This window comes from Pseudomyrmex gracilis, unplaced genomic scaffold (genome assembly GCF_002006095.1).
Source record: "Pseudomyrmex gracilis isolate BER0280 unplaced genomic scaffold, ASM200609v1 scaffold_123, whole genome shotgun sequence".
Taxonomy (NCBI): Eukaryota; Metazoa; Arthropoda; class Insecta; order Hymenoptera; family Formicidae; genus Pseudomyrmex; species Pseudomyrmex gracilis.
This window is the reverse complement of record NW_018020707.1, coordinates 99,494-122,732: the sequence shown is the minus strand read 5'-3', so window position 1 is coordinate 122,732 and position 23,239 is coordinate 99,494. Positions and strand designations below refer to the sequence as shown.

Below are 23,239 nucleotides of genomic sequence, written 5' to 3'. Positions count from 1 at the left end.
GTTCTCTCTCAGCCACTATCTTTCTTATCACTATCTTTATCGGTCGTTTACCAACGGGTGGAGGAAATCGGCGCGTAGAGGTGGAATTTTTTTTACTCGTCTCGTGGAAAACGATTCAATACCGGCACATCAGATTTCAAATATCGTTCCTTTGACTTCTTTTTATTTCCTGTCTGAAAAGAAAATGGTCATTTTCGCATTCTGCCTCCGGTTCGAATTACAAACATTACGTATTGATTTTATTTCTTTTGTACTCTTTGTTGCTTTCTTTAGGAACAAAGCAAGTTACGTCAGAGTGGAGCGCGTTTCAATCGATTCGAATCTAATTCAATTCATGTAATTATCAAGGAATTGCAATTGCAATTGCAATTGCTTGTAAATTCTGCAAAAAACTTTATCATGTGAAAAGTTTCGGCTGTTAAGTTTTATCGACAACTTAACAATTAACAATTATGGTTACTAAGCAGTTCTTAATTGTTAAGTACATATTAAATAATATTTTGCGTCACTCTTTGCGACAGAAAAAAATGAAATCACAGCTTATGTACAGAATATCCATAGACCAAGAGATGCGTCGCGTGTACTTCAGAAAAAAAGAGAGAAAAGAAAACACGTCCGTGCCGATATGTTCGCAAACACTACACTTACATACAATCTTATGTAAACGCACACATACATACATACATACACACACACACACATACGTCCTAGAATCACACACGAATCATAAATTAGTTAGATAAGCCACGCGTGAAACCAGCACAGTCCTACGGCGTGAGAGTGTGCGAAAGTAGGGGAAATGTGTATTTCCTAAAATACACTCGTATGTGCAAAGAAAAAAAAATGAAGAAAAATGCGAGAAAGCCAAGGCGAAATAGCGGAAAACGTAAGAAAGAGAGTGCTGCACGTATGGTTAGGTGCGTGTACGTATGGATGTTTTAAGCGCGCGCGCATGTGTTACGCGTGCGCGCGAGAGAGAGAGAGAGACGAGAGACGAGAGAATGAGAATGATTATTTCGACACAAGCATGCAGTGGGTTTTAGCATAAATGATCTATTGACAAATGTTGTATATTATTACGAATTATAATGACACTAATTAATTAATTAATTAATTATTATACCCTAATAATGTGAATTGAATTTAAACGACAAAAAATACACGAAATGATAAGTAATAGGCGAACAAATTTTTAATTGTTAGCGAAGCACACACGGAGCCGGAAAGTTTATGACGCGCCCTCCCGTTCTCAGGCTCTTTCCTCTTCTCTTTTTACCCCGTCAGGCCGAAAATTCGGAAGTAGCAGTAGGGGCCTTCCCGATTCGCTTCTCTCGACGAGGCCGAGACGGTGCGCGCAAACGTTACGCGGCCAAGTCATGCGGAGGAGGCGAACGTGTGGAACCTTAAAATCCTTGCCGGGAGAAAGTGCATCGCCCAGTCTCGAGCGGCACGACTCCGCCTTCTATATAAGGAAAATAATTGCATTCTCGGTGATCCCCCGTTGTATAGTTCCAATACCCACATAGTAACAACAACGCGGCGGCATCAATGCCGCCACGCAAAGCGAAGTCTCAACATTCCGCAGTATCGAGCTAGTCACATTTCACAGGGAAAGAGCATATAATTAATCGTTGTAAAGCCGACCGATGAACACGATTTTCACGGCCGACTCTTCACCAACGATGAATTAATTTTAACTCGCAGTATTTTCGTCGATTCTTCGCCTCTTTCCAGCCTGCATCTCCTCCGCCGAGAGAGCTATTTTAGCTCGAAACAAAGGTCCTACCGAGAGAGAGAGAGAGAGAAAGAGAGAGAGAGAGTCGTCGCGCTACGGGGAAAACATCTCGGCCGCTACTTCATGATCGTTCGTCGCTTACATGCGATCATCATTTAGTCATGTGCGAAAAAGTCGAGTTTTGAAAGTCGAGTTAAGCAAATAAGAAACGCGCGGAGAGACACATACACACAAGAGAGTCTCGGTGGACTCTCAAGTCAAGTGAAAGTATCGATCGTAAAATAGAGTGACAGTCGGTCGCGGGCGAACGACCCGGGGTCGTGCGCTAATCCGCGAGGAAGCGGCGTTTGATTTCTGTCGCACATTTCACACTCCTTTCTTTTTTTCCCCACGCGCTTTTATGTGTTTCTTATGAGAAAAATACTTTATGCGCCGAGCAAAAAATTATCTCCTTGGTGGTCCAAAGAGATAAAATGCAAAAGGTCACAGAATTTACGAAAGAAAGCCGCAGAGTCACACACGTGAAAACGGTTCGAATTATTTCGAATAATCGATATTTTAAATACGCAAATAAAATATGAAAAAAATTTCTGCGGTGCCCACAAATGTGTTCTCGTTTCTTGCCGCGCTGCATTTTATCATTGACATCAATTCTTTTCAGAATTGCGGAGGTCCCCGCTCCCTTCACTCTCCCTCCCCCTGTGAAGCAAATTAAATTTCAGATCGAATTAATTGAAGTTCACGAGAGAATATTAATTGCGCCGAATGAGGAGAATTTAATGTAATTCTCGCCGTGTAAGCTGTATCATTAAACATATTAAAACGTTCAATTGAAACCCTTCGAACGATCTCTCGCGCGTATCGGTGCGCGATTCACGAAACCGCCGACTGATAAACAGCGCGCGAGCGCTCGATTAGCTCAATTTCTATTCATCAGCAAGATTTGGCAGGAATGACATTTTATCGCGATGTCGTTTGTAATTTCACGATTTAATATTTGATAAACTCTCTCTGTTAATAAGCGAGAATTGTTCCGGCTCCGGCTCACTCGCCGGAGTATCATGAGCATCGAGCGTGTTCAATCGATCAATTTGCCGAAATACCGGCGATTCGCTTGGTCAGTATGCACGATGTAAATGGGAATGATTGGGTGTTTGAATATGGGAAATTAGAAAGGAGAGAGAGAGAGAGAGAGAGAAAGTGCGCAGCCACATTGTTCGTCTATACAAAGGATGTTATTTCTTCTGCAAATTGTCGCAGACTTACCGCGCTCGCTTTATCTTTATTGTTGATTTTCAATCGATTGAGAGTTTTTTCTGTCGCCAGGACAATTCGGTTCTGAGTCGGAAAGATCCCAAGTACATTTTGGCTCAGGGATAGGGTGAAAGGGCGTGTCGTATTCAAAAGGGTTACTTGCGAGCTTTGGACTGAGCGGCCGAATTGATCCTGTGTTCTCGAGCAATAAATCTACGAAAGAGATTCGTAGATTTATTCGATTCTCGCGATTAAGTCGGATCTTTCAACCGATTGCTTCTTCTAAACGGGGGAAACCGAAACACGCAAATGTGTAATAAGAAATGTTAAAAACAAGGATTCTAGTGTGCAATCAAATCTAACCAGTTTTCGTCCGAACAAAACTGTACTTTTCGCTTCCCTCGAAACACACATCCGAATAACGACGCGTTAATTTTATACCGTTCGCGAAAGATACAAAGAGGATACACTGTTTCAATTACGAGACCGTGATCAAATAAAGAGCACAAATTTTTAAACTCTCACCGCGAATCAAATTGCATATCACCGACCGAATCTCAGGAGGAGCAGAGAATTAGTGTTTACTTAATGTGCGAGAAAGTTTGAATCACACGTAGCCGCGATCCCTTGTTAGACCGATTTGGTGTCTCCACCCTGTGTTGCTTGACCCGACGCTGTTTCGAAACGCTACCACTTCAGAAAGTCCAAAAAAAAAAAAGGACGATAAGTATTTCCGGAAATAATTTGTTGATATAAAAACACGATCAGTCCTGTGTGTGTGTACAATGACGAAAGAAGAAAGAGAAGACAAAAAAACAAAATCGTGCCACTCGTCGCTGCACGACGAACAAGCATGAAGGCAAACAAAAACAAAAAAAAAAAATAAATAAATAAAAGAAAAAACCCAGTTGTCGTTTCCAAGTTCAGAGGACCTGCTCATCCACACATTCGCGTCGCGCGATCAATCTAGCTACAATTAACTTGTTTCGTCGACACTACTACGGGGTTCGGTTTAAACAAACACTTACACTTCTGTAAATATCGGTCCTCTGAATTTGGCACTGAATCCCGTGCCTCCACGGTCGGTGTGTGAAGCAGTCCTAAGATCGGCGAGTCGATCAGATCGTCAACACCGGGCCAGTCTTGAGCGACGATTGCGCACCGATAGTGTGTAAAATATTAGCGAATTAGGGACGATTTAAATTGCGATCAAGAAAATAATTATATTACCCTATCCCCGATTTAAGTGGACATGGGCCAGAGAAGAGACTCGGTGTGTATATTATATTAATATACATTCACATTCGCATACAACGTACACACACAAAGACACGTACACGTACACACATACACGCACACACATGTACACGCACGCAACAACGCACAAAAGTTGGCCCATCGCCATGACCAATGAAGTAATTAAAAGGAAAGGAGAAATAAACAAAAAAAAAAAAAAATAATAAAAATAAAAATAAATTGTCATCTAATTACATTTTTACGCACTCCAAAATTTTTATCCTCGTCATTTGTATCATAGCAACCATGTGTTTAAAGAAGAATCCACATTATATGTATGTAATCAAAATTGTAACTGATAAAACGTTAATAAAAAAACGATATCCGAAAAAAAGAAAATTTCTCTCTCGTCTGTGCCGTCGTTGCCGATCTTTTATTTCTGTTTCTCCGTTCACACACAATATGTGATACTTGTTTATGTAAATTTTTCAACTTTTTTAATTATAACAGTTCTTTTTAAAAAATAACTAACACTTATTTCTGCAAAGTATTTGTTTTACGAACGAAAGAAGAATACATATAGATCCTCTTCTTGGCAATCATTGAGAAGTAACAGGTACGCACACACAAAAGAGGTTTTTAATCAAAAATATTCATCGAATTTACCTTACAGAGATGATTGTTCGCAACAGCTGCGGGTCGTCGACGTTAAATTAACGAAGATTAAACCTTTCCTCCGCTCTTCTTCTTCGAATTCGGACACGGTAGCCGTTTCTCTCTTTGCGAATTTCTTCATTTCACTTTCGGAGAAAGAGAGATGGCGCTTAACAGATGGCTGCGACAGATCGACCTTGAATTCTCGAATATCGAGAACTCGCAAACCGATTGGTCGTTCTTCCTATCGCGCAGCCGCGTACACACATACAGCGCTCCGATTAATGTAAACCGGAGCACATGCTCGCGCAGCAACCTTCATCCATCCTCGTCTTTCACAGTTGGCGGTTATTATGTTCTGCTGGTGTTGCATTTGCGCGTACGGAGGTTATGCGAATGAATGATCATGAATTCTTTGCGTGCGCTCGGTTTCACCGCAACCGATTGAGTGTCTTGTTGACGCGAGAAAAATAATGCGCATACATTATCGGCGTAATATAACTGAGCGAAAACGGTGGGGAAAAAAAAACGCAGAAACCGGCGTAACACACGTAGCTTACACGTTATTACGTATCGCGTATATAACGAGTACTCGGCAAGAATTACGCGCGAGAAGCTGTCGGGATCCGTGCGAATGAAAGCGTGAATAGACCTCTTTGAGTGAAAATTAGCGCACATTAGCGTTGTCGAGTTCAAACAATGTACGTGTGGAAAATAACCGGTTACGCTCTGAAACGATTCAATCGCGGCTACAGTGCAAACGGCAGGTTGGCGATCGTTTTGGAGCAGTGCAATCCGCAGAGTTGCGGCGGATTTTATCGCAAGCGGATAAGCGTGTGGCTGCGAGAACAGGGCACGCAGGTTACGCGTGCCTGCAGGCAACAGTTCGAGTTCATCGCTGCGCAACGTGTCCGACGATGCATACAGATATTCCATTTGTACACAAGATTGTGGGACGAAATGGCGCTGAGGGAATTCATGCGCTCGTGGAGAATGAGAGTCGCCAGGAACGCGGAGAATTTTCTGATAAGCGCGGTCGGCATTACGGCTTACAATTGGGATCGCGACAGAATAAGTGACCAGGAAATTAATAGGTGGTTGTGTCACTTATCCTATAATTAGATTTACGTGTATGTATATATCTTTTAAGTATCTTGTTACTAATGTATTAAACTTCTTCTTCTTGCAGGTACAACAATGAAATCGAAGGCATTTACAAGTTGCGAAATTCCACAGTTGTCTGTGCGAAATGTCATTTGCGAATTGTTATCGACGTTGTACAGCCCGATGTTAAATATTGCAAGTGTAGCGGAGCTCAGTCCACTTGTGCCAATCATGATCGTAGGTTTCTCTTTTCTCTTTGAATTTTTTGCTGTGTTACTTGTTTGTTTCATTTTATATGTTCTGTTATGTAACGTATACACAATATATAGCAGATGATTGGCAGCCATTTATTGAGCGCCAAGACATGTTGATATGGAGAAAAAAGGAGCCTGATTCCGGTGGACTGTTTGCGTATAAAGTATATGGTTCGTTCTCAGACGTTACCGCTGATGATTTTCTTCAAGTGCAAATCGATGTAGATTACAGGAAGCAGTGGGATCCTACTGCTCAGGAATTACAGATCATCGAGACTGATCCGAATTCAGAATCGTCTGTTGATCACAGTACTGACATTATTCATTGGGAGATGATTTGGCCTGTATGTGTGTCAAATGAACAAATTTTATCTTTCACTTGACATACATGGAATTAATTGATTCTCTTTTTGTTGCGCAGAAATTATTTTCGAACAGAGATTACGTCTATCAACGACGATGGGTCGTGGACAAAGAAAAGGGGCTTATAATTATTGTCAGTCGGGTGACGGAACATCCTGATGTGCCAGAAAGACGGGGAATTTACAGGTTTATAAGATAGTGATAATAGATATTCTAATGTTTCTCTTTTGTCGGCGAATAAATAATCTAATGCACTGTGCCATACGTGACAGGGTAAGGACATATTGGTCGTACATGGTGATAAAACCGTACACAAACTTCCACGAGCCCGGCATCGAATTCGGACTCACTTACTTCGATGATCCCGGTGTCGCTGTACCATCGGCTGTTACCGCGTGGGTGGCGCTAAGGGGTTTGTTTCTTCAAAAAAATCTACAAAGTAAATTACAAGATCTCTTCTAACAGTACAGTTGTATCTTATGTTTCAGGTTTACCGGATTTCTTGATTCGCATGAGACAAGCCTCGAAGGATTATCAAAAGTATAAACTTAGCATAGCCCGATCTGATAGCAGTCATCTCACTTTAACAGAAGAAAATACTTCGAAAGGGCAAGTCAAAGATGACGTAGAAGATAAGTTAAAGGAAGATGAAGGGTCGATGAGGGATTCTAAAGATCAACAAGACGATTCCGCAAAGAATCCTGGCGATTTAGATCTGATACGTGATACACAGAAAGAAACTGAAACTAAGGATATCCCTACCGTGGGTAACACCGCGCCCAAAGAGGAAAAAGGTTTATTGCATTATTTCTACCTCACAAAATTGATTGCGCTCTTAGATATTTGACAATTTAATTTAATAGTATGATTTTGACTAGTAGATACTTTAACGTGAATTCCGCACGGACGTAATAATAAATCCGCTATTGGTATATAGAACAGACTTGTGGAACAGACTTGATGATACTTGTGGAAGACAAGAGAAATGTCGTTAGTGTTTATTGGATCGGAGATACAGCGCGTTTTGCATACACAGCAAAAAATGAAATCGTGAACGTATCTCGTAGATTTTTTTTTGTTAAACGGTGGATTTTTTTTATAAAAACCAAAACAGAAGTAAAAAAATGAAAAGATTAAGACTGATTAGATATCATTGATTTTTTAAGTCTGTTTGCTCCGAACGTGTGTATCATATGTTGTAAACAGTCATGAAAGCAAGAACAACCAATTGTTTTTATTAAATTGTGGAATAAGGAATTTAGAATTGTGTATGTGAATATTTTACAGTAGCACGAACGGATGTGTATGAAAACGAAACAAATTTATTGTATTTCTTAACGCGGTATAAAACTAAGCTAAGATATGTATGCGTATACATGTACAAATATTTAATATGTGATGTATAAAAATACACTTGTGTATATTTATACATACTCGCGAATATGTTGTAGCAATTTTACATTTGTACATATGTGATTTCTGTATAAAAACATATATTATGTATATAAATATTATATATTTGTATATATATTATATTTATATATAAATATATAAAATGTAAATATATGTATATATTTATATATTAAACATAAATATACGAAGCAGTGACGTTACATTTCAATTTGTGAAAGAAATAATAGAAAAACATCATTGTGATAAAATAACATCGTCGTTTAAACTAAGTGTATTATAATTAAGTGTTATTTACCTTTATGATACGTAACATCGGTTATTCGTTCTCTTTCTAATATTTATCTTTTGGGCGTAATATATGATTGTCGAAAAGTCATTGTTATTAGTCAAGGAATTCGTGCAAAAAAATAAACAATTTATTGGTAACCAACAATAAGTTCCTTTTTTGTTATGCATATGATAGTCACGTTTGTAAAAATAAAACCTTTGGTAGCTGCAAATCTTTTTACACAACGTTTTCATCTATCACTGCATTGCTTATGAAATCATCACCCTCTGTGTCCAACTGAAAAACTATTTCATCTGGCAATCTCTTTGGCGTGGACACAAAACTCGAGCAATCCGCATCGTGACATTTTTGGTATAATTCTTTCTTATTCAAGTTCACAATCAAGTATATGTTGTTGCTCTTATGGTTTCTGCCAATGTTTTCGCAATATCTGTGTGAAACAACATAGAACAATAATATAATAATATTTATCTTAGTAATAATAAAAAACACACAAATAAAGATAATATTTATAAGTATCGCTTCAATCACCTGTTGCCACAAATTTCGTATCTTAGAGTTTTCTCTTTATCGGAGTATCGAACGACGCGTATCTTGCCAGGATTGACGAGATCGCGAATGTATTTGTCTATATCGGGATACGGCGATGTCTTGTCGTCGTCCCTCTTAATAAACTGTGTTGGTATCTTCGAGAACAGTTTCGCCGTCACATCGCTACGGTTGAAAAACTCGAGCAAGACCAAGTTCTGCTTGTTTGGAAAATAAGATATCAAAGAATCCAAGAATATTCCCAGTTCCTTATCCTTACATTTGTTCACCGGAGTGTGCGAACAATCCGAAGAAACCGTTAAGTACGATTGCTTTCCCCATTTGGTAGCCAAGTAGATTCTGAAATGTCTGTTTTTCGTATAGACACCGGTATCGACAAACAGCTTCTTGCCGTGATCGGTCTCCACCAGCATTTCCTCGAGATCCGTTTTGGCAAAGTGATCCAAGATTCCGTGTTTCTGCATGTTTTCCGACTTCAAATACAACATGATGTCGTTGCATACGGTCTTGACCAGTCTCCCGACGTGCAAGTTATCTCTGAAAGCCATATCCTTTATGGTAAAAATCACATGCCTGCTGAATTTCGTGCTGGACGTGGAGTCCAATATTAGAAAATTGCTTCTGTCACACAACAGGTGATAGTGATGAAGCAAATAAGCGCGTATGATGTCTATCAACGTTCTGGTCATGCGTGATCCGTCGCAAAGCGGATTTAATCCTATTAAATATTCCAAGTCCAGATACAACCAGCACGGTGAATCTTGCGGAATGACCTGTTTTTCGTTGACGATTCTCTGAAACGTCGATCGTACGTCTATATACAAAATTACATCGATAAAAGTCAAGATCGCGCGCAAGTCTTCGACATATACTCGCCTCGTACGAACATTTCTCCTCCGGCGGTTTCACCTTATAATACCACCAGTACACCTCGGGATGGGCGACGACGAATTTTCGACTGCCGTCGCTGGGTCGCTGATACACAAACGTGCAGAGTGTGTCCGTTCTGGTACTGTTTTCGGCAGCCGCGACCAACGCGTCCGCTTGTTTGTAAAATTCTTCCCAATATTGCGTCGGGCCTAATATATGCGACGGCATGACCCGGTGTGTTTTTATCCACGAGAGCTTGGACTTGCGTCTTTTTCGCGTCTGCATCTTGTTGCCGTAGAACTTTTTCGTGCCGATGAAGTTCATGTCTTCACGCTCGACGTACGAAGTTTTGGCAATCGATCCGACGATCCACGCGATCGTCGCGTATATATATAAATATATATAGGTTAGATTTTTTTTAACACCGTTTTAACAGCTCTCGCAGAACCTCTGCTGCTTCACACGCAAGTTCGAGCTCAATACACGTATGACGATTTCATAAACAAAACGTCTCTCTTGTAAACACACAAACAGCTGCTGATTAAACCAGTCGGCTTGTTTCCCGCCAATTTCGTGACAGCTACGCATATGTAGTTCAGCGGCGTATGGTGTTTAGAGAAGATACGCGCACGACATTCGCAGGCCAATGAAAATGCAGTCTTGAGCACGGGCGCGAAATTATGTTCAGGAAAACAATAAAAAATATCTATAAAAATACAGGAAAAATCAACAAACGTAAATGATGTTCTGACGATGAAAATTTTTTAAGCGTCACTCGAGCAGTTTTTAATATCTACAGGGAACAACATTTTTATACTTCTATTAAATGTTTATTACACGTCATGGACGTCCATTAAACATAGTATGTAAATAGGATGTAAATACTGCAACTTTTACTGCGTACAAAAAACTGAATCGTATAGTAATTATCTCGTCATCTCACAACTTTGTTTTAAAAAATTACTGAAAACCGGTCGTACGCGTGAAAGTAGTTATCTTTCTCTTTTATTCGCAATCGGAAATTCACGAGGTGAAAATACGATCGGCACACGTCGATTATCTATTGTATGCTAATTTTTTACGAACTTCAACAAGAACTTGAAGATGACGCACGTCTATTCATGCAATATTATGCTCTCATGTTAGTCATTGTATCCTAATCTTTTGTGTTCGATCGTGCACGCGCGTGATTCGCTTTCAAAATATGTATACACGATATTCATATGCAGAAGAGAAGATGAAAGATAAGAACATGACCTCTCATGAACGAAAGATATTTTATATTCGAAACTATGCGAAAAAAGTGTGTTATCAAAAAAAAAAAAAACAATTTTCATCAATTCTGTTATTTAAACACTCTCTTGCTATTTTCACATTTAGTTTTTTTTTGTGTAGTAACACAAATTTCATTACATCCGTAATGAAAATTGGATCGGCAGAAAAATATATAATAATCACACTTTCGTCGTGATAACAAATTTGTTTTATTCGTATTGTCGCCAAATATATAGTAAAAATATTTCTACTACTATCTGCGCAACGTATACTTTTACTATTACAAAAATTCTTCTATTACAAAATATGTTTCATGTAATTTGAGGATTTTGAAATATGTTTCATGTATTCGGGGTTCCATGCTAGAGTATATATACGCGTAGACAGACTGAGGTATAAATATAAAAATATCACTATAAAATACGCATATTATACACACTTCTAAAAAATCAAAAAATATCTTGCGCATATACCAAAAGGAAGACGATGACATCGCAGAACCTCGCTGCAGCTTGAATGACTTTTGAGATAAGAGGATTCGTTTTTTTTTTTTTAATTTACCAAGAGTAGCTAGTGCCCAAGCCAGTGAAGGTCGCGTGCACTACGGGTGCGGCAGCGTCGTACGCATAGGGAGCTGCGTAAGTCTTGGCGACTAACGGAGCGGCATGAGCGGTGTACGCGAGAGCTGGTGCGGCTGCGATCGCGGTCTTTGCCACGACCGGAGCGGCATAGGTTTTCAGGATCGGTGCAGCGGCGGCATAAGTAGCGGGCGCAACGGCGTATGCGGATTTAGCGTATAAGGAAGCTGCCGCCGGTGCGGTGTAAGTCGTGTACGCGGTCTTGGCGAGCAAGGGAGCTGCCGGCGCGGCGTAGGTCGTGTACGCGGCGGTCTTGGCGAACAAGGGTGCTGCTGGCGCGGCGTAGGTCGTGTACGCGGCGGGTTTGGCGATGAGCGGTGCAGCGTAGCTCTTGGTCAGGATGGGGCTGGAGTAGCTGTAAGCGGGCGCCGCGGCGTAAGCTGCCTTGGCTGCCAGGATCGGCTGAGCGGCGTATCCGTAAGCGGGCGCCGCGGCGTAAGCTGCCTTGGCTGCCAGGATCGGCTGAGCGGCGTATCCGTAAGCGGGCGCGGCGTATCCGTAGGACTTGGCGATCAACGGAGCGGGATGAGCGGCGGCGTAGGTGGTTGCCAAGGCCGGGGCGGCATAAGCGGCTTTGGTGATGATGGGCGGCGAGGCGAGCAGAGGCTTGGCCAAAGCTGGCGCGGCGTAAGTCTTGGTGAGCAAGGTCGGCGCGTAATCGATGGTGTGGTGCTCCAGAAGGGCGTCGTTGCTCACGTGGCTGTTGCTCACACGTACGGACGAGTGCGCGGAGTCCTCGGCGCGGCTGTACGAGGACACGACGTTCTGACCGGCATAGCCCTTCTGCGTGGATTCCTGGCTGTAGCCGATGCTGCTCAGGTCTGCGGATAGGGTGCCGATGTCGTATGCCGCCGGACCACCGGCGCTCGCCACCGCGATGAAAGCTGCGAGCACTACAAACTGTGATAAAAGAATTTGTTTTTTATCAATAATAATGTACAGTTTCTATATTTCAAAAATAAAATGCAGTAAAATATGTATCAGACACCGGTATGTCCTCCGTAAAACAGAGCGACGACGTCTGCTTACCTTGAACGCCATTCTGCTTGTTTGATGATGGAACAACTACTGACTTCTGACAAACTGGTAGCTGTCGACCACTATTTATACGCGGGTTGGGCTGTTCGGGGGTTTGATTGAATTTTGGACACTACCTTGTTCGAGGTGATTGGGCATGGTCGATGAGAGAGGGGGATCTCTTTGTGGGAAATCGGTAAGAAAGGAACACATATATATACAAAGGTGCAAAGAGAAGAAGTAGGTAGGATATAGCCGAGGGGGGAATATGGGCGAATTCCGGGCGTGGTCCTCGCGAAATTGAGACCGCGCATTTGGTGCAAGAGCGATTTGTTGAAGAACAAAAAAACATCAAAGATGCGACGACACTTGCCCGCGATAATTACCCCTTCGCTTCGCTCATGCGACGTGATTCATCCGCGAATAATTGATAATCCGCTGCGAAAACTTTACGAGATGTTTCCTTTTACGTAAAATGTGTGCGTGATACAATTTTACAAACTCACCGTGATATTATGGCACTCGCCAAGGACGCACTTTCTCCGAATTCTGGCACTGACATAAGCAATGTCATGTGTAACAGTGGGGACAAGGGGATATATGTAACTTCTTACGTGTGCGCAAGTGCTCCGGTTGTGTTATTAGATAAAATAAGCGCGATCGTTTGCGCACGTGTGGTTTCACAGCCTCCAGGCAACCAGGTTTAGTTTTATAATAATGAGCCTTAAGCAGAAAACGATTGTGCAAGCGAAAACAATTTGAACTACATTCGCGCACAAGGTCACTTATCTCTATATAATATCCCCCTTTTCAAAACTACAGATGGTATATTAACATAAGTACATTTGCTACAAGATTAAATCAATAAACAATAAATAAGATGATACCAGATACGAGAGTGAACGATCACGATTTTAACATTTTGTCCGCAAATTATATTTAATAAGATTTTAATAAGACACAGAATTTATTGTCAAGAAGTAATATAATTTATTATCCGTAATAATTACCTTTGCGCCGTATTTCGGACGCTTGTTCGATAAATTACACGGTATCTCAAAATCTTTAATTTCAATATTTAACGAAATATATGTCTGACGAAACCACGTTTGCTTTCGAAATCGATGCGACCCTTTACAATGAAGTTGATCACCACTGACGCTTTAGGTGATGGTGCTAGGTCATGGACAGACGTACCCCCTTCACACGTGTACGAGCTGTCAAATTTTTTCCTTTGTAAAAGTACGCTGAGTTTACACTCATCCGCCTTTCCGTCCGTGACCCAATATCACCCTTAAATCCCTTTTTTTTACGATCAGTGAGCCGGCGAGACGGCAGGTTTTAAACGCGTTCGCGAGAATATAAAAAACGTCCTCCGTTCACAAAAGTCGCTTAATTGCGACATGTCTTTGAGTTTTGATAATTTATTACTTAATTATTTAATAATTCAAAATTTTTCTGATACTTTGTTTAACAAAACATATGTTTCTTTATATTTTTAAACGTGTCGTCTGTATGACTCACGAGATAATTGTTTCTTTGATATTTTTTACATTATTTCGCAAAGTAAAAATTTATTGTTAATAATGAAATCATCGATTAAAATTACACACAAAAATAAAAATTAAAAAAAAATTAAAAAAAAAAACGACGAGGATGGGATTCGAACCCACGCGTGCAGAGCACATTGGATTAGCAGTCCAACGCCTTAACCACTCGGCCACCTCGTCACATCTCACGTTGTACTCCAAATGTTCATAGCATGATGTAGCATCTCGTTTCGTTATTTATAGAATTAATATCTGCGCCTTTCACAAATTACACAAGACTTGAAAAACCTTAGCTGTTTGATTCCAAACAGTTATCAGCTTCTAGCATACGAGCGATTCGTTGTACAATGCGCACGAGAAGTGTCAGAAAGTATCTCCTCAATGGACAATTACGAATAAAAAATATATGATTATAGCATTATAGTAATTAGATTATAAAAAAAATAAGAGTAAAAATGTGAATGAATTATTTGATGTAATTCATAACTTATTTCTATCGATACGTAAAATGTATATAAAAGAATTGTATATAAAAGAAAATTGTATATAAGAGAATTCAAAAAAAAAAAAAAAAACCATCCATCATATCTCAACGACAAATAACGATAATTATAAACAATTTCGTAATAGTTCGCGTTCTTGATCTTATTGCATACATTGCGGTCGATATCGCGTTTACCCCACGCAAATGTTTATAATTCTAATCTTATCGAGCGTATTCAATAAGTCAATAAGTATATAAATCCGACGTTACGATTATTTTTATTGTGTAAGAGACACGAGTGCTTGTTTCCGTGACCGTACTGTCTTCACCAAAGTTCCTATCGTCATCGTAAGTGCTCGAGCGCTGGCAACAGCTGTAATTCACTCTCTGTTGAGTAATCACTCGTATTCCGCTGTGAAACGTATCTAGTTTTCATAGTGCAACAAGGCAGTTTGAGGAGTGCGCGCGTTGCGAAGAATTCCAAGCGATGCAAAGATCAATCGGCATGACAGAGACGCTGGAATACACACCGGTGTACGATGACGCTACTGTTAAATTTCTTGAGAAAGAATTCGCAAGACTCAAAGGTGAGGACACACCTTTAAAATTTATTGCACCAAAATGTGTGTTTTTCATTACTATTTCGCAACACTGAATGTGTTAATGGATTAGAGATTTCTTTCGATTCAAGTGTTCAAGAGAAGATATTGACACAACTGTCAGAGTTTAATAAAATTTCGATGAAATTTTTACATTTCTACGACTTTGCAACGATGACGCGAATTTATTACAAGGACATTGATGATGTAATGAGTTCTAATAAAAATGTTTCAACATTATTAGTTGTTCTTACAACCGGACATCCTGTTGTGGCTAATTTAGAAGCGATTTGATCTTGAGCATCACATGAATATCATAAAAAAGTATACTTATTTATACGCGTTGTTTTTCAGACGAGTGCTACGTGGATCACGCGGGCGCTACTCTGTACGCAGACACACAGATTAAAAACGTCTATGCCGATCTGCACGGCTCTCTCTACGCCAATCCGCACTCCGTCGGTATCGCGAGTTCGTCGACACAAGATGTCATCGAACGCACGAGATACCGGTGAGAGAAATAAACAACAGACGAACGCTCGTATACTTAATAATATATTTGTTGGTTTTTGTTTTTTGTATACATTTTAAAAAAATATATATTTGATAAAATTTTTACTCCTTACGCAGAATCTTGAGCCATTTCAACACAACGCCCGACGAATACAGCGTTATTTTCACCTCAGGCGCCACAGCTAGTCTAAAGCTGATCGCGGATGGATTTCGTTTTGCGTCGAATAAAAGCAACGCGACTCGGCATTCGGGAAGCTTCGTTTACATGCAGGACAATCATACGTCAGTTCTCGGGATGCGAGATGTGATCGCCAGCCGAGGCGTCGAAGTCACCTGCCTCGGTCACGACCGGGCGTTTCAGATTTTCAGCCAGCGATCGCCCTCTCGCAGTTTTCAAGAGCATAGCGGCAACTCCCTCTTTGTGTATTCCGCGCAGTGCAATTTTTCCGGCATGAAATATCCCCTTAAGTGGATCAGAGACACGCACATCGGCGCACTTTCCGTGGTGGCTGGCGAACCGTCGGCCAGGTGGTACGTTCTGCTCGATGCGGCTAGCTTTGTTCCAACCAACAACCTGAACTTGTCTATTTTCAAACCGGACTTCGTGTGTCTGTCTTTCTATAAAATGTTCGGCTATCCGACCGGCATCGGCGCTTTGCTAGTCAAGAACTCCAGCTCGGATGTTTTGGAAAAGGTGTACTACGGCGGCGGCACTGTGGACGTCGCGCTCAGCTCTGAAATGTTTCACAAGAAACGTCAAGTGTTACATCAGAGGTGAGTGTGCGAAAACACTCATCGAGTAAACCGAGTTTTGTTTTATTTGTTTTATCTGACAAAAAACGTCAAATCCCGATTTACAGATTCGAGGATGGAACTATGCCGTTTCTGTCCATCGCCTCGCTAAAACACGGCTTCGACGTACTTTCCGAGCTTACCATGGAGCGAATATCGCAGCACGTGTTTTCTCTCGCCAAACTTCTGCATCGTTCCCTGTTGATGTTGCATCACTTCAACGGTAAACCGGTTGTGAAACTTTACTCCGATTCCGATTACGAGGATCGCGACACCCAAGGAGGTGTTGTTACGTTCAATCTCGCGCGATCGAACGGCGAATACGTAGGCTACATGGAAGTTGTTAACATGGCGGCGTTATTCAAGATACATCTTCGAACCGGTTGCTTTTGCAATCCCGGCGCGTGTCAAAGACATCTGTCCCTCTCGGCAGAGGACATTCTCGAGAATTACGAGGCGGGATACACGTGTGGCGGTGCCGCGGATTTAATAAACGGCAGACCAACCGGAGCGGTGAGAATTTCATTCGGATACATGTCCACTATCAAAGACGTGCAGACACTCCTCCTCATGATCAACGAGTGTTTCGTCGACAAACCGTGCGTCAGAAAGTATCCACAGTGGTGGGAAGATCACACGATAAAGATTCGCAGAAAGTACGGACACTTTTACAAGTCCAACATTCTGGATCATCCCATCAGGTGTCTTACAAGTAGCAAGAAAGATATCGCGCGCAGTACTTTACAGAACAATGTCCGTAACGAAAGTCAGAATCCCGATCCTATCGCATATTCCATAAACACTGACAAAATAATTACCCAAGCAGATAACAAATGTATCTTGCGACGGTTATTTGTATATCCTATCAAATCGTGCGGCGCTTACGAAATTACAGATTCGTGGAATCTGAATTCAAAGGGTCTCGAGTACGACAGAGAATGGATGATAATGTCGTCATCTGGAACTTGCTTGACGCAAAAACACGATGTAAATCTATGTCTGCTGAAACCGGTTGTTCTCAGAGATGAAAAAATTATGAAATTAACGTATCCAGGTCGGAGTGGTTGAATTCGATAAACTTATTTTTTTTGTTTACAAAATTTTAACACGGGTTTTTCTTTAATGGAATATCAATTTTTAGGAATGCCAACTATCGAAATACCTTTGGAAAATACTTATGAAAAATCCACGGAACATCCCGTGTGTCAGAGCAGAGTCTGCGAGAGCAGAGTGCAAGGTATCGATTGTGGAACGGAAGTTTCCGAGTGGCTCAGTTTGGCATTGGGCAAACCAAACCTTAGACTAATTCGGCAAAGTCACGGGAGACAAAAGAAAGGTAAAGATAAGGAAGCATTACATGAGATCTTAAAGTCACAGAAAGAGTACACTTGCACTGACAGAGAACCCATTATTTTCTTGTACAGGACTGGATAAAGCAGAACTATCATTTTCTAGTCAGGCGCAATATTTAATGATAAACGAAGCAAGCGTATCGTGGCTTATCGCTAAAATATCTGATGACTTGGATTTCGAAAAAGACACGGCAATTCATCGATTCAGAGGAAATATCATTGTGGAAGGTTGCAGTGCCTTTGATGAAACGCAATGGAAACATATACGCATAGGAAATAATCATTTTAAGGTATAAGTGTTCATGTAACTGATCAAGATATATGTATATTATTATAACACAAGATTTCATACACAGATCAATGGTCCTTGTACGAGATGCCAAATGATATGCATTGATCAGACAACTGGAAAAAAGACTGTTGAACCATTGAGAACATTAGCAGAAGAATTTCATGGAAAACTGAGATTTGGAATTTACTTGACACGATTGGAAAACACACAAAGTATACTTAAGATTGGTGACCATATTCACTATTCATGAATCATGTTTTTTAAATAAAAAAATCATCGTATGTAACTTCACGTACAAAACTTAAAAACACACTATCATCAACTACAGAAGAATCTCACACAGTTCTATTATAAGCCTTTAGCAAATTTATATAAACTCATACATATCAATATAACAAATTTTACATGAATGATACGATTGTACCTGATTTGTAATAAAAACGTTTATAGCAATACACAGTCTACAGGCTGTTGTTGATCAATCTTTCTCACTGGTTTACCCGCGGATACATCCTTGATCATGTCTGCAACTGCAGCAAAGTCAGGAAACGCTAGCGTTTGAAGCTTTGAATACACCAGTTCGTCATTGACTTGTACTTCAAAAGAAGCTAAAAAAAAAAAAAAACAATTAACAAAGAGAGTTATAAAACTCTCAATTGCTCTTCCATATCGGTGTGCGTTTGCGAACTTGCCTTGTCTTCCTTCAGCACCGGCTACGGTAGCATTGGGTACGTTCTTTTTTATTTCCTCCGCCAACTCAAGAAATTGTTTCTTGTGCCCGCACGAACCACTGTAAATTCAACAAAAATTCCGCAATTCTAACCTATCAACGTCACGTACTTGAAAGTTGCTCGCTTGCCAATTGTGTATTACACTCACCAGTATTCAACGTCAACTTTCACGTCCATTTCTTCTGCTGCATACTTTAATTATAGATAATCGTTACGTCCAATTCAACGCACATCAGGCCTGTTGCCTCCTCGCGTTCGATTAATTCAGTCCGTCCATTCGCTAAAAACAGCCCTTTAACTGGAGCGTAACCTAACTTCCGTCGCAAACAACAATCTGCAATAAAAATATTAATTATACTCTATACATCGCCTCCAACATACGCGTGTGATTCCTGTTACTTTATTTTAGTGACGTACAGGCACATTATTGGAAATAAAAATCCACTATGTAAAACACACACACATACAAGCAACTGCACGTACATACTAACCTGCGTGTCTCGCGTAATAACCTAACATCACTTTTCGCGTACGTATTTCGAGCAAATAAAAAATAAATAAAAAAAAAATAAAAAAATAAAAAAAAAACGAGTCACACGTCGGTCGGTTTGTCAATCGAAGGCAATCATCACGTCCGTCGCACGAAGAGTTTCCGTCCATCGCGCGATTCGAATTTCGAATTTTCATCGTAGCAGCTGTGGTAGCCCTGCGATGTCAGCGCCATTTTTTTTTGCGCGCACATCTGTCCATCGAGCTGTCACAGACGGGGCGGACGGACGTCGTTCACGAGGAGCCGCGATTTGTGACACGCGTATATATGTAGTGTATACATATACTACGGTATACGTCAGATTCGCGTGCGATCGCGTTTATACGCTCTCATGGGGCGCGAGATCCTCAGACGATAATCGGCCGCCGTAGTTCGGCGTTGTTCCGCGGGGCGCGGACCTTTTGAAAAGTGGAACACGTAGGCAACAGGTGTCCACGTTAAATGCCGCCTGACAGTTGACGTTAACACGGGTCGTCGGGAACGAGCGATCGAGTGCACACGTACACGCACGACAATTATTTGTAAAGAGAATTAATAATCTATTTCTCCCGACGACTGACAGGTACGCGTTCTCTTCACCGAAAGGAACAATCTTGGGAGCATCTTTGCTTGGGAGAGATCGTCATCGAGATGAATTACGACTATCTGATAAAATTTCTGGCGCTCGGAAACTCCGGCGTCGGCAAAACGAGCTTCCTGTATCAATATACGGATGGTACTTTCAATTCCCGATTCGTGTCGACGGTTGGAATTGATTTTAAGGAAAAACGAGTGGTAAGGATCATATAAATAACTTGCATTGATTTGCTATGAAGTCGGCTGTATATCTGGTTATTATTATTACTTTTGCATTGATTAAAGTTACTTGTGTACGACGCATTAGTTGCTCTCCCATCACTTAAAGTTTGCTGTGTGTGTGTGTGTTTTTAAACAAGCTTGTTACGCATATAATTCTTTAAAAGTAGCACAGTGATAACATTTTAAGTGACTAATGACTGTAAATTAAGTAAATACATGTGTGAACGATTAGATATATATGGTAATTATTGTGTGTGTGATATGTCAGCTGTGTAACAAACAAGACTTTCTTATCTTTCACTTGGATATTTTAAAGTAAACGCACATTTATTATTGCAGATATATCAGTCGGCGAATGGCAGAAGTCAACGAGTACACTTGCAGCTTTGGGACACAGCTGGTCAGGAGCGGTGAGTACATATTTTTTATTGAGTAAACAAAGAGAATATGTAGCTAAAAAAAAATGAAAAATATGTAGACACAATGGCATCATATGCATTTGTTGCACTCTGAGAAATTAGCATTAAAATTAGCATTAAATTAGAAAAAATATTGAGCAAATTGAATATTGATGTATTTACATTATTTATGACAAAAACAGATGCAATATTTTAAGCACACAATATCACGCTCTGTAATCAGACTCTGCATTGCAATATTTGAAAAACAATTCACAACATTGCTACGAACGCTTGTATATGCCACAGCGCATAATATTGCCATTAAGAGAAATGTGAATATATATATAATCATGTAAGCCGTACAAATAATCCAATTAATATGTATAGATATTCCAATTAATACGTTGCATCACTTGCATGCACGAACAAAGGCTTCCGATCTAACATTGCACACAAGTAGCTTAACATTGTTGATATCCAGGTTCCGAAGTCTAACCACAGCCTTTTACCGGGATTCCATGGGTTTCCTACTAATTTTTGACTTGACCAATGAGCTGTCGTTTCTTGAAGTTAGAAACTGGCTGGAGCAACTTAGGGTATTCATCTAACTTATTAGCATTTGTTGTAAATATTGCACAAACATTAGAGAGAGATCATTAAAAACATTATAGAGAGATCGTTTCTAACTGGTCAGTTTTCTTTAAGTCAAGTTTGATTATTTGAAAGCGTCTGTGTAGAATTCTTCTTTTTGTTCGAATTGTTGTCAGCTGCATAACATGATGTCTCATTTGTTTCGAGTATTATTTGACACACGGTTTTGAAAGTAGGATGAAGCATGTGAATTTACTGATAGATGGGGATGACTTGATGCACGATATTAAGTTCAGATGTACTAGTTTAGTTACTTAAATAAATTTAGCATTTGTTGCTATGATATTAGAGTAAACTGCACATATGTAAGGAGTTTATTGAACTTTCTAATATCGCGGACAACTTTAACGACGAATCTCTCTCTCACTTTGCACGAAATAGTCTCTTGTAGCCTAACTTCTTTGGCGGAATATCATGTTCATTAAAAACTTAATGTATGTCATATTTACATGTATATATACGTGTAGACCCACGCATATTGCGACAATCCGGACATAATCCTCTGCGGCAATAAATGCGATCTTGAAGACAAGCGCGTCATCAGCGAGCACAAAGCGCGAGAACTCGCCGAGAGACACGGGTAAGTCGGAGATAGACGGTAGAGCACATTTTCAACGCAAACTCGTCAATGTGTGTATTAGCACATTGTGTATTTGTTTCAACACTCTTGATATCTTACTTGAGCAAAAAATGTTTGTTTTCTCAGCCTGGTTTATCTGGAGACGAGTGCCGCGACCGGGCAAAACGTGGAGCGCGCCGTGGAAATATTGCTGGACCGTGTGATGCGCAGAATGGAAGCCACGGTGGACAAGTCGCTGTTGCCCCATCAAAAAGTCCTAAGGTGCCATGAGCGCGAAACACCGCCACCAAGTAGTTCCTGCTATTGCTGACAGTGTCGATACATGTAGTCGCGTCCGAACTACTATGTCGCCGAGAATTTCGAAGAAAAAAGCGAGCGATTACGAAACTGGCGTTTTCTCTGTTTTTGCAAAGCTAATGTTGACTTTATTACACATAGACTCTAAACACATGTTAAGAAGTTCGTTTTACGAGAGAGGTGCGTATTGACATTTCTTGTTATCTTCCATGTACTAAGTGTCTTCCATCGTCGCTTTTCATCATTGAACGAAGACATTGCTCGAATCTTGACGAGCCGTCAATCTACACAAATTCTCGATTAATATATTTGTAATACTTAAACGTTGAGGATAATTCTGTAACGGACAATCGTGTCCGTTGTTTCCGTGTGATCTTTAATGAATTGCTCTTTGCTGTCAAATTTTCTTTTTATATCACTCTGTCGTCTTCCAAATGTCGCTTGTTTACGAGTGACAACGTCATTCGACTCATACTTGAAGTTACAAATCGAAGTCTTTCATTCTAACAAAAAAAAAAAAAGAAAAAAAAATTTTCAAACGCGCTGAAATCTTTTTCTATCACTTTTATCATACGCACACGTAAAAGGTGTTCAATAAGTCAATCTTTTCTTACTTGCCAAAAGTGTGATATGCGATCGTTGTCGCAGCGCAAAAGTTAAGCGAATCTCTTTCGACTGTATGTATTTTTGATGATGTTATAACCTAAATCAAAGAGTTAATATATTTAATCATAAGATATATATACATACACATATACATATTACGAACGAAATATACATATATGATACAAGCACGTATGTTGACAAATTAATCTCTCTTGTGATATTTATTATATCATATATTACAATTACACAGAAAATGATAAATTATTGTATTCCGATCAAACTCTAAAATGCCTCGACTGTGAAATAAAAGCTACCGATGTTGAAAAGAGAAAATTATTCACCACGTATATAAGGTATTCACACATACGTGCGTACACTGCTGTTCAATTGTG

The 23,239-nt window shown here is 40.3% G+C and overlaps 6 protein-coding genes and 1 non-coding gene across 14 annotated transcripts; 3 read left to right on the top strand and 4 right to left on the bottom strand.

The window, feature by feature from the left end:
• Positions 1-4,990: 4,990 nt before the first annotated feature.
• LOC109856558 (stAR-related lipid transfer protein 7, mitochondrial-like) lies at positions 4,991-8,045 on the top strand. Of its 5 annotated transcripts, XM_020431952.1 has the most exons (7): positions 4,992-5,976; positions 6,069-6,220; positions 6,313-6,581; positions 6,659-6,786; positions 6,873-7,012; positions 7,089-7,394; positions 7,482-8,045. In XM_020431952.1, exons 1-7 carry the CDS (start codon positions 5,579-5,581, stop codon positions 7,493-7,495), a joined length of 1,407 nt encoding a protein of 468 aa, XP_020287541.1. In that variant the 5' UTR covers positions 4,992-5,578; the 3' UTR covers positions 7,496-8,045. The 5 variants fall into 5 exon arrangements, with proteins under 5 accessions (XP_020287538.1, XP_020287541.1, XP_020287540.1 ...); XM_020431949.1 differs by having other exon boundaries at positions 4,991-5,976; positions 6,316-6,581; positions 7,089-8,045; XM_020431951.1 differs by having other exon boundaries at positions 4,993-5,973; positions 6,316-6,581; positions 7,089-8,045.
• Positions 8,046-8,149: 104 nt separating this feature from the next.
• On the bottom strand, positions 8,150-10,315 carry LOC109856559 (DNA-directed primase/polymerase protein-like). Of its 2 annotated transcripts, XM_020431954.1 has the most exons (4): positions 9,728-10,315; positions 8,834-9,624; positions 8,498-8,732; positions 8,150-8,355 (listed from the first exon to the last, which is right to left on the bottom strand). In XM_020431954.1, the coding sequence occupies exons 1-3, from the start codon at positions 10,043-10,045 to the stop codon at positions 8,519-8,521; spliced, it is 1,323 nt and encodes a 440-aa protein (XP_020287543.1). In that variant the 5' UTR covers positions 10,046-10,315; the 3' UTR covers positions 8,150-8,355; positions 8,498-8,518. The 2 variants fall into 2 exon arrangements, with proteins under 2 accessions (XP_020287543.1, XP_020287542.1); XM_020431953.1 differs by having other exon boundaries at positions 8,346-8,732.
• An 871-nt stretch (positions 10,316-11,186) lies between these two features.
• On the bottom strand, positions 11,187-12,835 carry LOC109856567 (cuticle protein 21.3-like). The gene is made up of 2 exons (XM_020431977.1): positions 12,664-12,835; positions 11,187-12,534 (listed from the first exon to the last, which is right to left on the bottom strand). Exons 1-2 carry the CDS (start codon positions 12,673-12,675, stop codon positions 11,554-11,556), a joined length of 993 nt encoding a protein of 330 aa, XP_020287566.1. The 5' UTR covers positions 12,676-12,835; the 3' UTR covers positions 11,187-11,553.
• A 1,464-nt stretch (positions 12,836-14,299) lies between these two features.
• On the bottom strand, positions 14,300-14,381 carry Trnas-gcu. Its single transcript has one exon. It is a non-coding gene; the product is annotated as a tRNA-Ser (tRNA).
• Positions 14,382-14,959: 578 nt separating this feature from the next.
• LOC109856555 (molybdenum cofactor sulfurase 3) lies at positions 14,960-18,688 on the top strand. The gene is made up of 7 exons (XM_020431942.1): positions 14,960-15,272; positions 15,639-15,795; positions 15,915-16,571; positions 16,658-17,643; positions 17,731-17,925; positions 18,014-18,231; positions 18,298-18,688. The coding sequence occupies exons 1-7, from the start codon at positions 15,173-15,175 to the stop codon at positions 18,481-18,483; spliced, it is 2,499 nt and encodes an 832-aa protein (XP_020287531.1). The 5' UTR covers positions 14,960-15,172; the 3' UTR covers positions 18,484-18,688.
• On the bottom strand, positions 18,577-19,455 carry LOC109856557 (migration and invasion enhancer 1). Of its 3 annotated transcripts, none has more exons than XM_020431945.1 (4): positions 19,382-19,455; positions 19,113-19,298; positions 18,926-19,023; positions 18,577-18,841 (listed from the first exon to the last, which is right to left on the bottom strand). In XM_020431945.1, the coding sequence occupies exons 2-4, from the start codon at positions 19,139-19,141 to the stop codon at positions 18,678-18,680; spliced, it is 291 nt and encodes a 96-aa protein (XP_020287534.1). In that variant the 5' UTR covers positions 19,142-19,298; positions 19,382-19,455; the 3' UTR covers positions 18,577-18,677. The 3 variants fall into 3 exon arrangements, with proteins under 3 accessions (XP_020287534.1, XP_020287535.1, XP_020287533.1); XM_020431946.1 differs by having other exon boundaries at positions 19,364-19,408; XM_020431944.1 differs by lacking the exon at positions 19,382-19,455 and having other exon boundaries at positions 19,113-19,356.
• A 3-nt stretch (positions 19,456-19,458) lies between these two features.
• LOC109856556 (ras-related protein Rab-27A-like) lies at positions 19,459-22,762 on the top strand. The gene is made up of 5 exons (XM_020431943.1): positions 19,459-20,288; positions 20,652-20,722; positions 21,195-21,309; positions 21,832-21,944; positions 22,071-22,762. The coding sequence occupies exons 1-5, from the start codon at positions 20,145-20,147 to the stop codon at positions 22,252-22,254; spliced, it is 627 nt and encodes a 208-aa protein (XP_020287532.1). The 5' UTR covers positions 19,459-20,144; the 3' UTR covers positions 22,255-22,762.
• Positions 22,763-23,239: the final 477 nt, after the last annotated feature.

What these genes read in the sequence shown, in the direction of transcription:
- LOC109856557 (XM_020431945.1), bottom strand. Translation starts at nt 19,141, where the DNA reads ATGGACGTGAAAGTTGACGTTGAATACTG. An exon ending in AAAGTTGACGTTGAATACTG is followed by an intron (nt 19,024 to 19,112) that starts GTGAGTGTAATA and finishes TTGAATTTACAG; the next exon opens with TGGTTCGTGCGGGCACAAGA. An exon ending in CGGTGCTGAAGGAAGACAAG is followed by an intron (nt 18,842 to 18,925) that starts GCAAGTTCGCAA and finishes TTTTTTTTTTAG; the next exon opens with CTTCTTTTGAAGTACAAGTC.
- LOC109856556 (XM_020431943.1), top strand. Translation starts at nt 20,145, where the DNA reads ATGAATTACGACTATCTGATAAAATTTCTGGCGCTCGGAAACTCCGGC. An exon ending in ACTGGCTGGAGCAACTTAGG is followed by an intron (nt 21,310 to 21,831) that starts GTATTCATCTAA and finishes ATATACGTGTAG; the next exon opens with ACCCACGCATATTGCGACAA. An exon ending in GAACTCGCCGAGAGACACGG is followed by an intron (nt 21,945 to 22,070) that starts GTAAGTCGGAGA and finishes TTGTTTTCTCAG; the next exon opens with CCTGGTTTATCTGGAGACGA.
- LOC109856559 (XM_020431954.1), bottom strand. Translation starts at nt 10,045, where the DNA reads ATGAACTTCATCGGCACGAAAAAGTTCTACGGCAACAAGATGCAGACG. An exon ending in AGGAGAAATGTTCGTACGAG is followed by an intron (nt 9,625 to 9,727) that starts GCGAGTATATGT and finishes AACGAAAAACAG; the next exon opens with GTCATTCCGCAAGATTCACC. An exon ending in TACGAAATTTGTGGCAACAG is followed by an intron (nt 8,733 to 8,833) that starts GTGATTGAAGCG and finishes TGTTTCACACAG; the next exon opens with ATATTGCGAAAACATTGGCA.
- LOC109856558 (XM_020431947.1), top strand. Translation starts at nt 5,579, where the DNA reads ATGTACGTGTGGAAAATAACCGGTTACGCTCTGAAACGATTCAATCGC. An exon ending in CACTTGTGCCAATCATGATC is followed by an intron (nt 6,221 to 6,312) that starts GTAGGTTTCTCT and finishes CACAATATATAG; the next exon opens with CAGATGATTGGCAGCCATTT. An exon ending in CGCGTGGGTGGCGCTAAGGG is followed by an intron (nt 7,013 to 7,088) that starts GTTTGTTTCTTC and finishes CTTATGTTTCAG; the next exon opens with GTTTACCGGATTTCTTGATT.
- LOC109856555 (XM_020431942.1), top strand. Translation starts at nt 15,173, where the DNA reads ATGCAAAGATCAATCGGCATGACAGAGACGCTGGAATACACACCGGTG. An exon ending in ATCGAACGCACGAGATACCG is followed by an intron (nt 15,796 to 15,914) that starts GTGAGAGAAATA and finishes CTCCTTACGCAG; the next exon opens with AATCTTGAGCCATTTCAACA. An exon ending in TATGAAATTAACGTATCCAG is followed by an intron (nt 17,644 to 17,730) that starts GTCGGAGTGGTT and finishes ATCAATTTTTAG; the next exon opens with GAATGCCAACTATCGAAATA.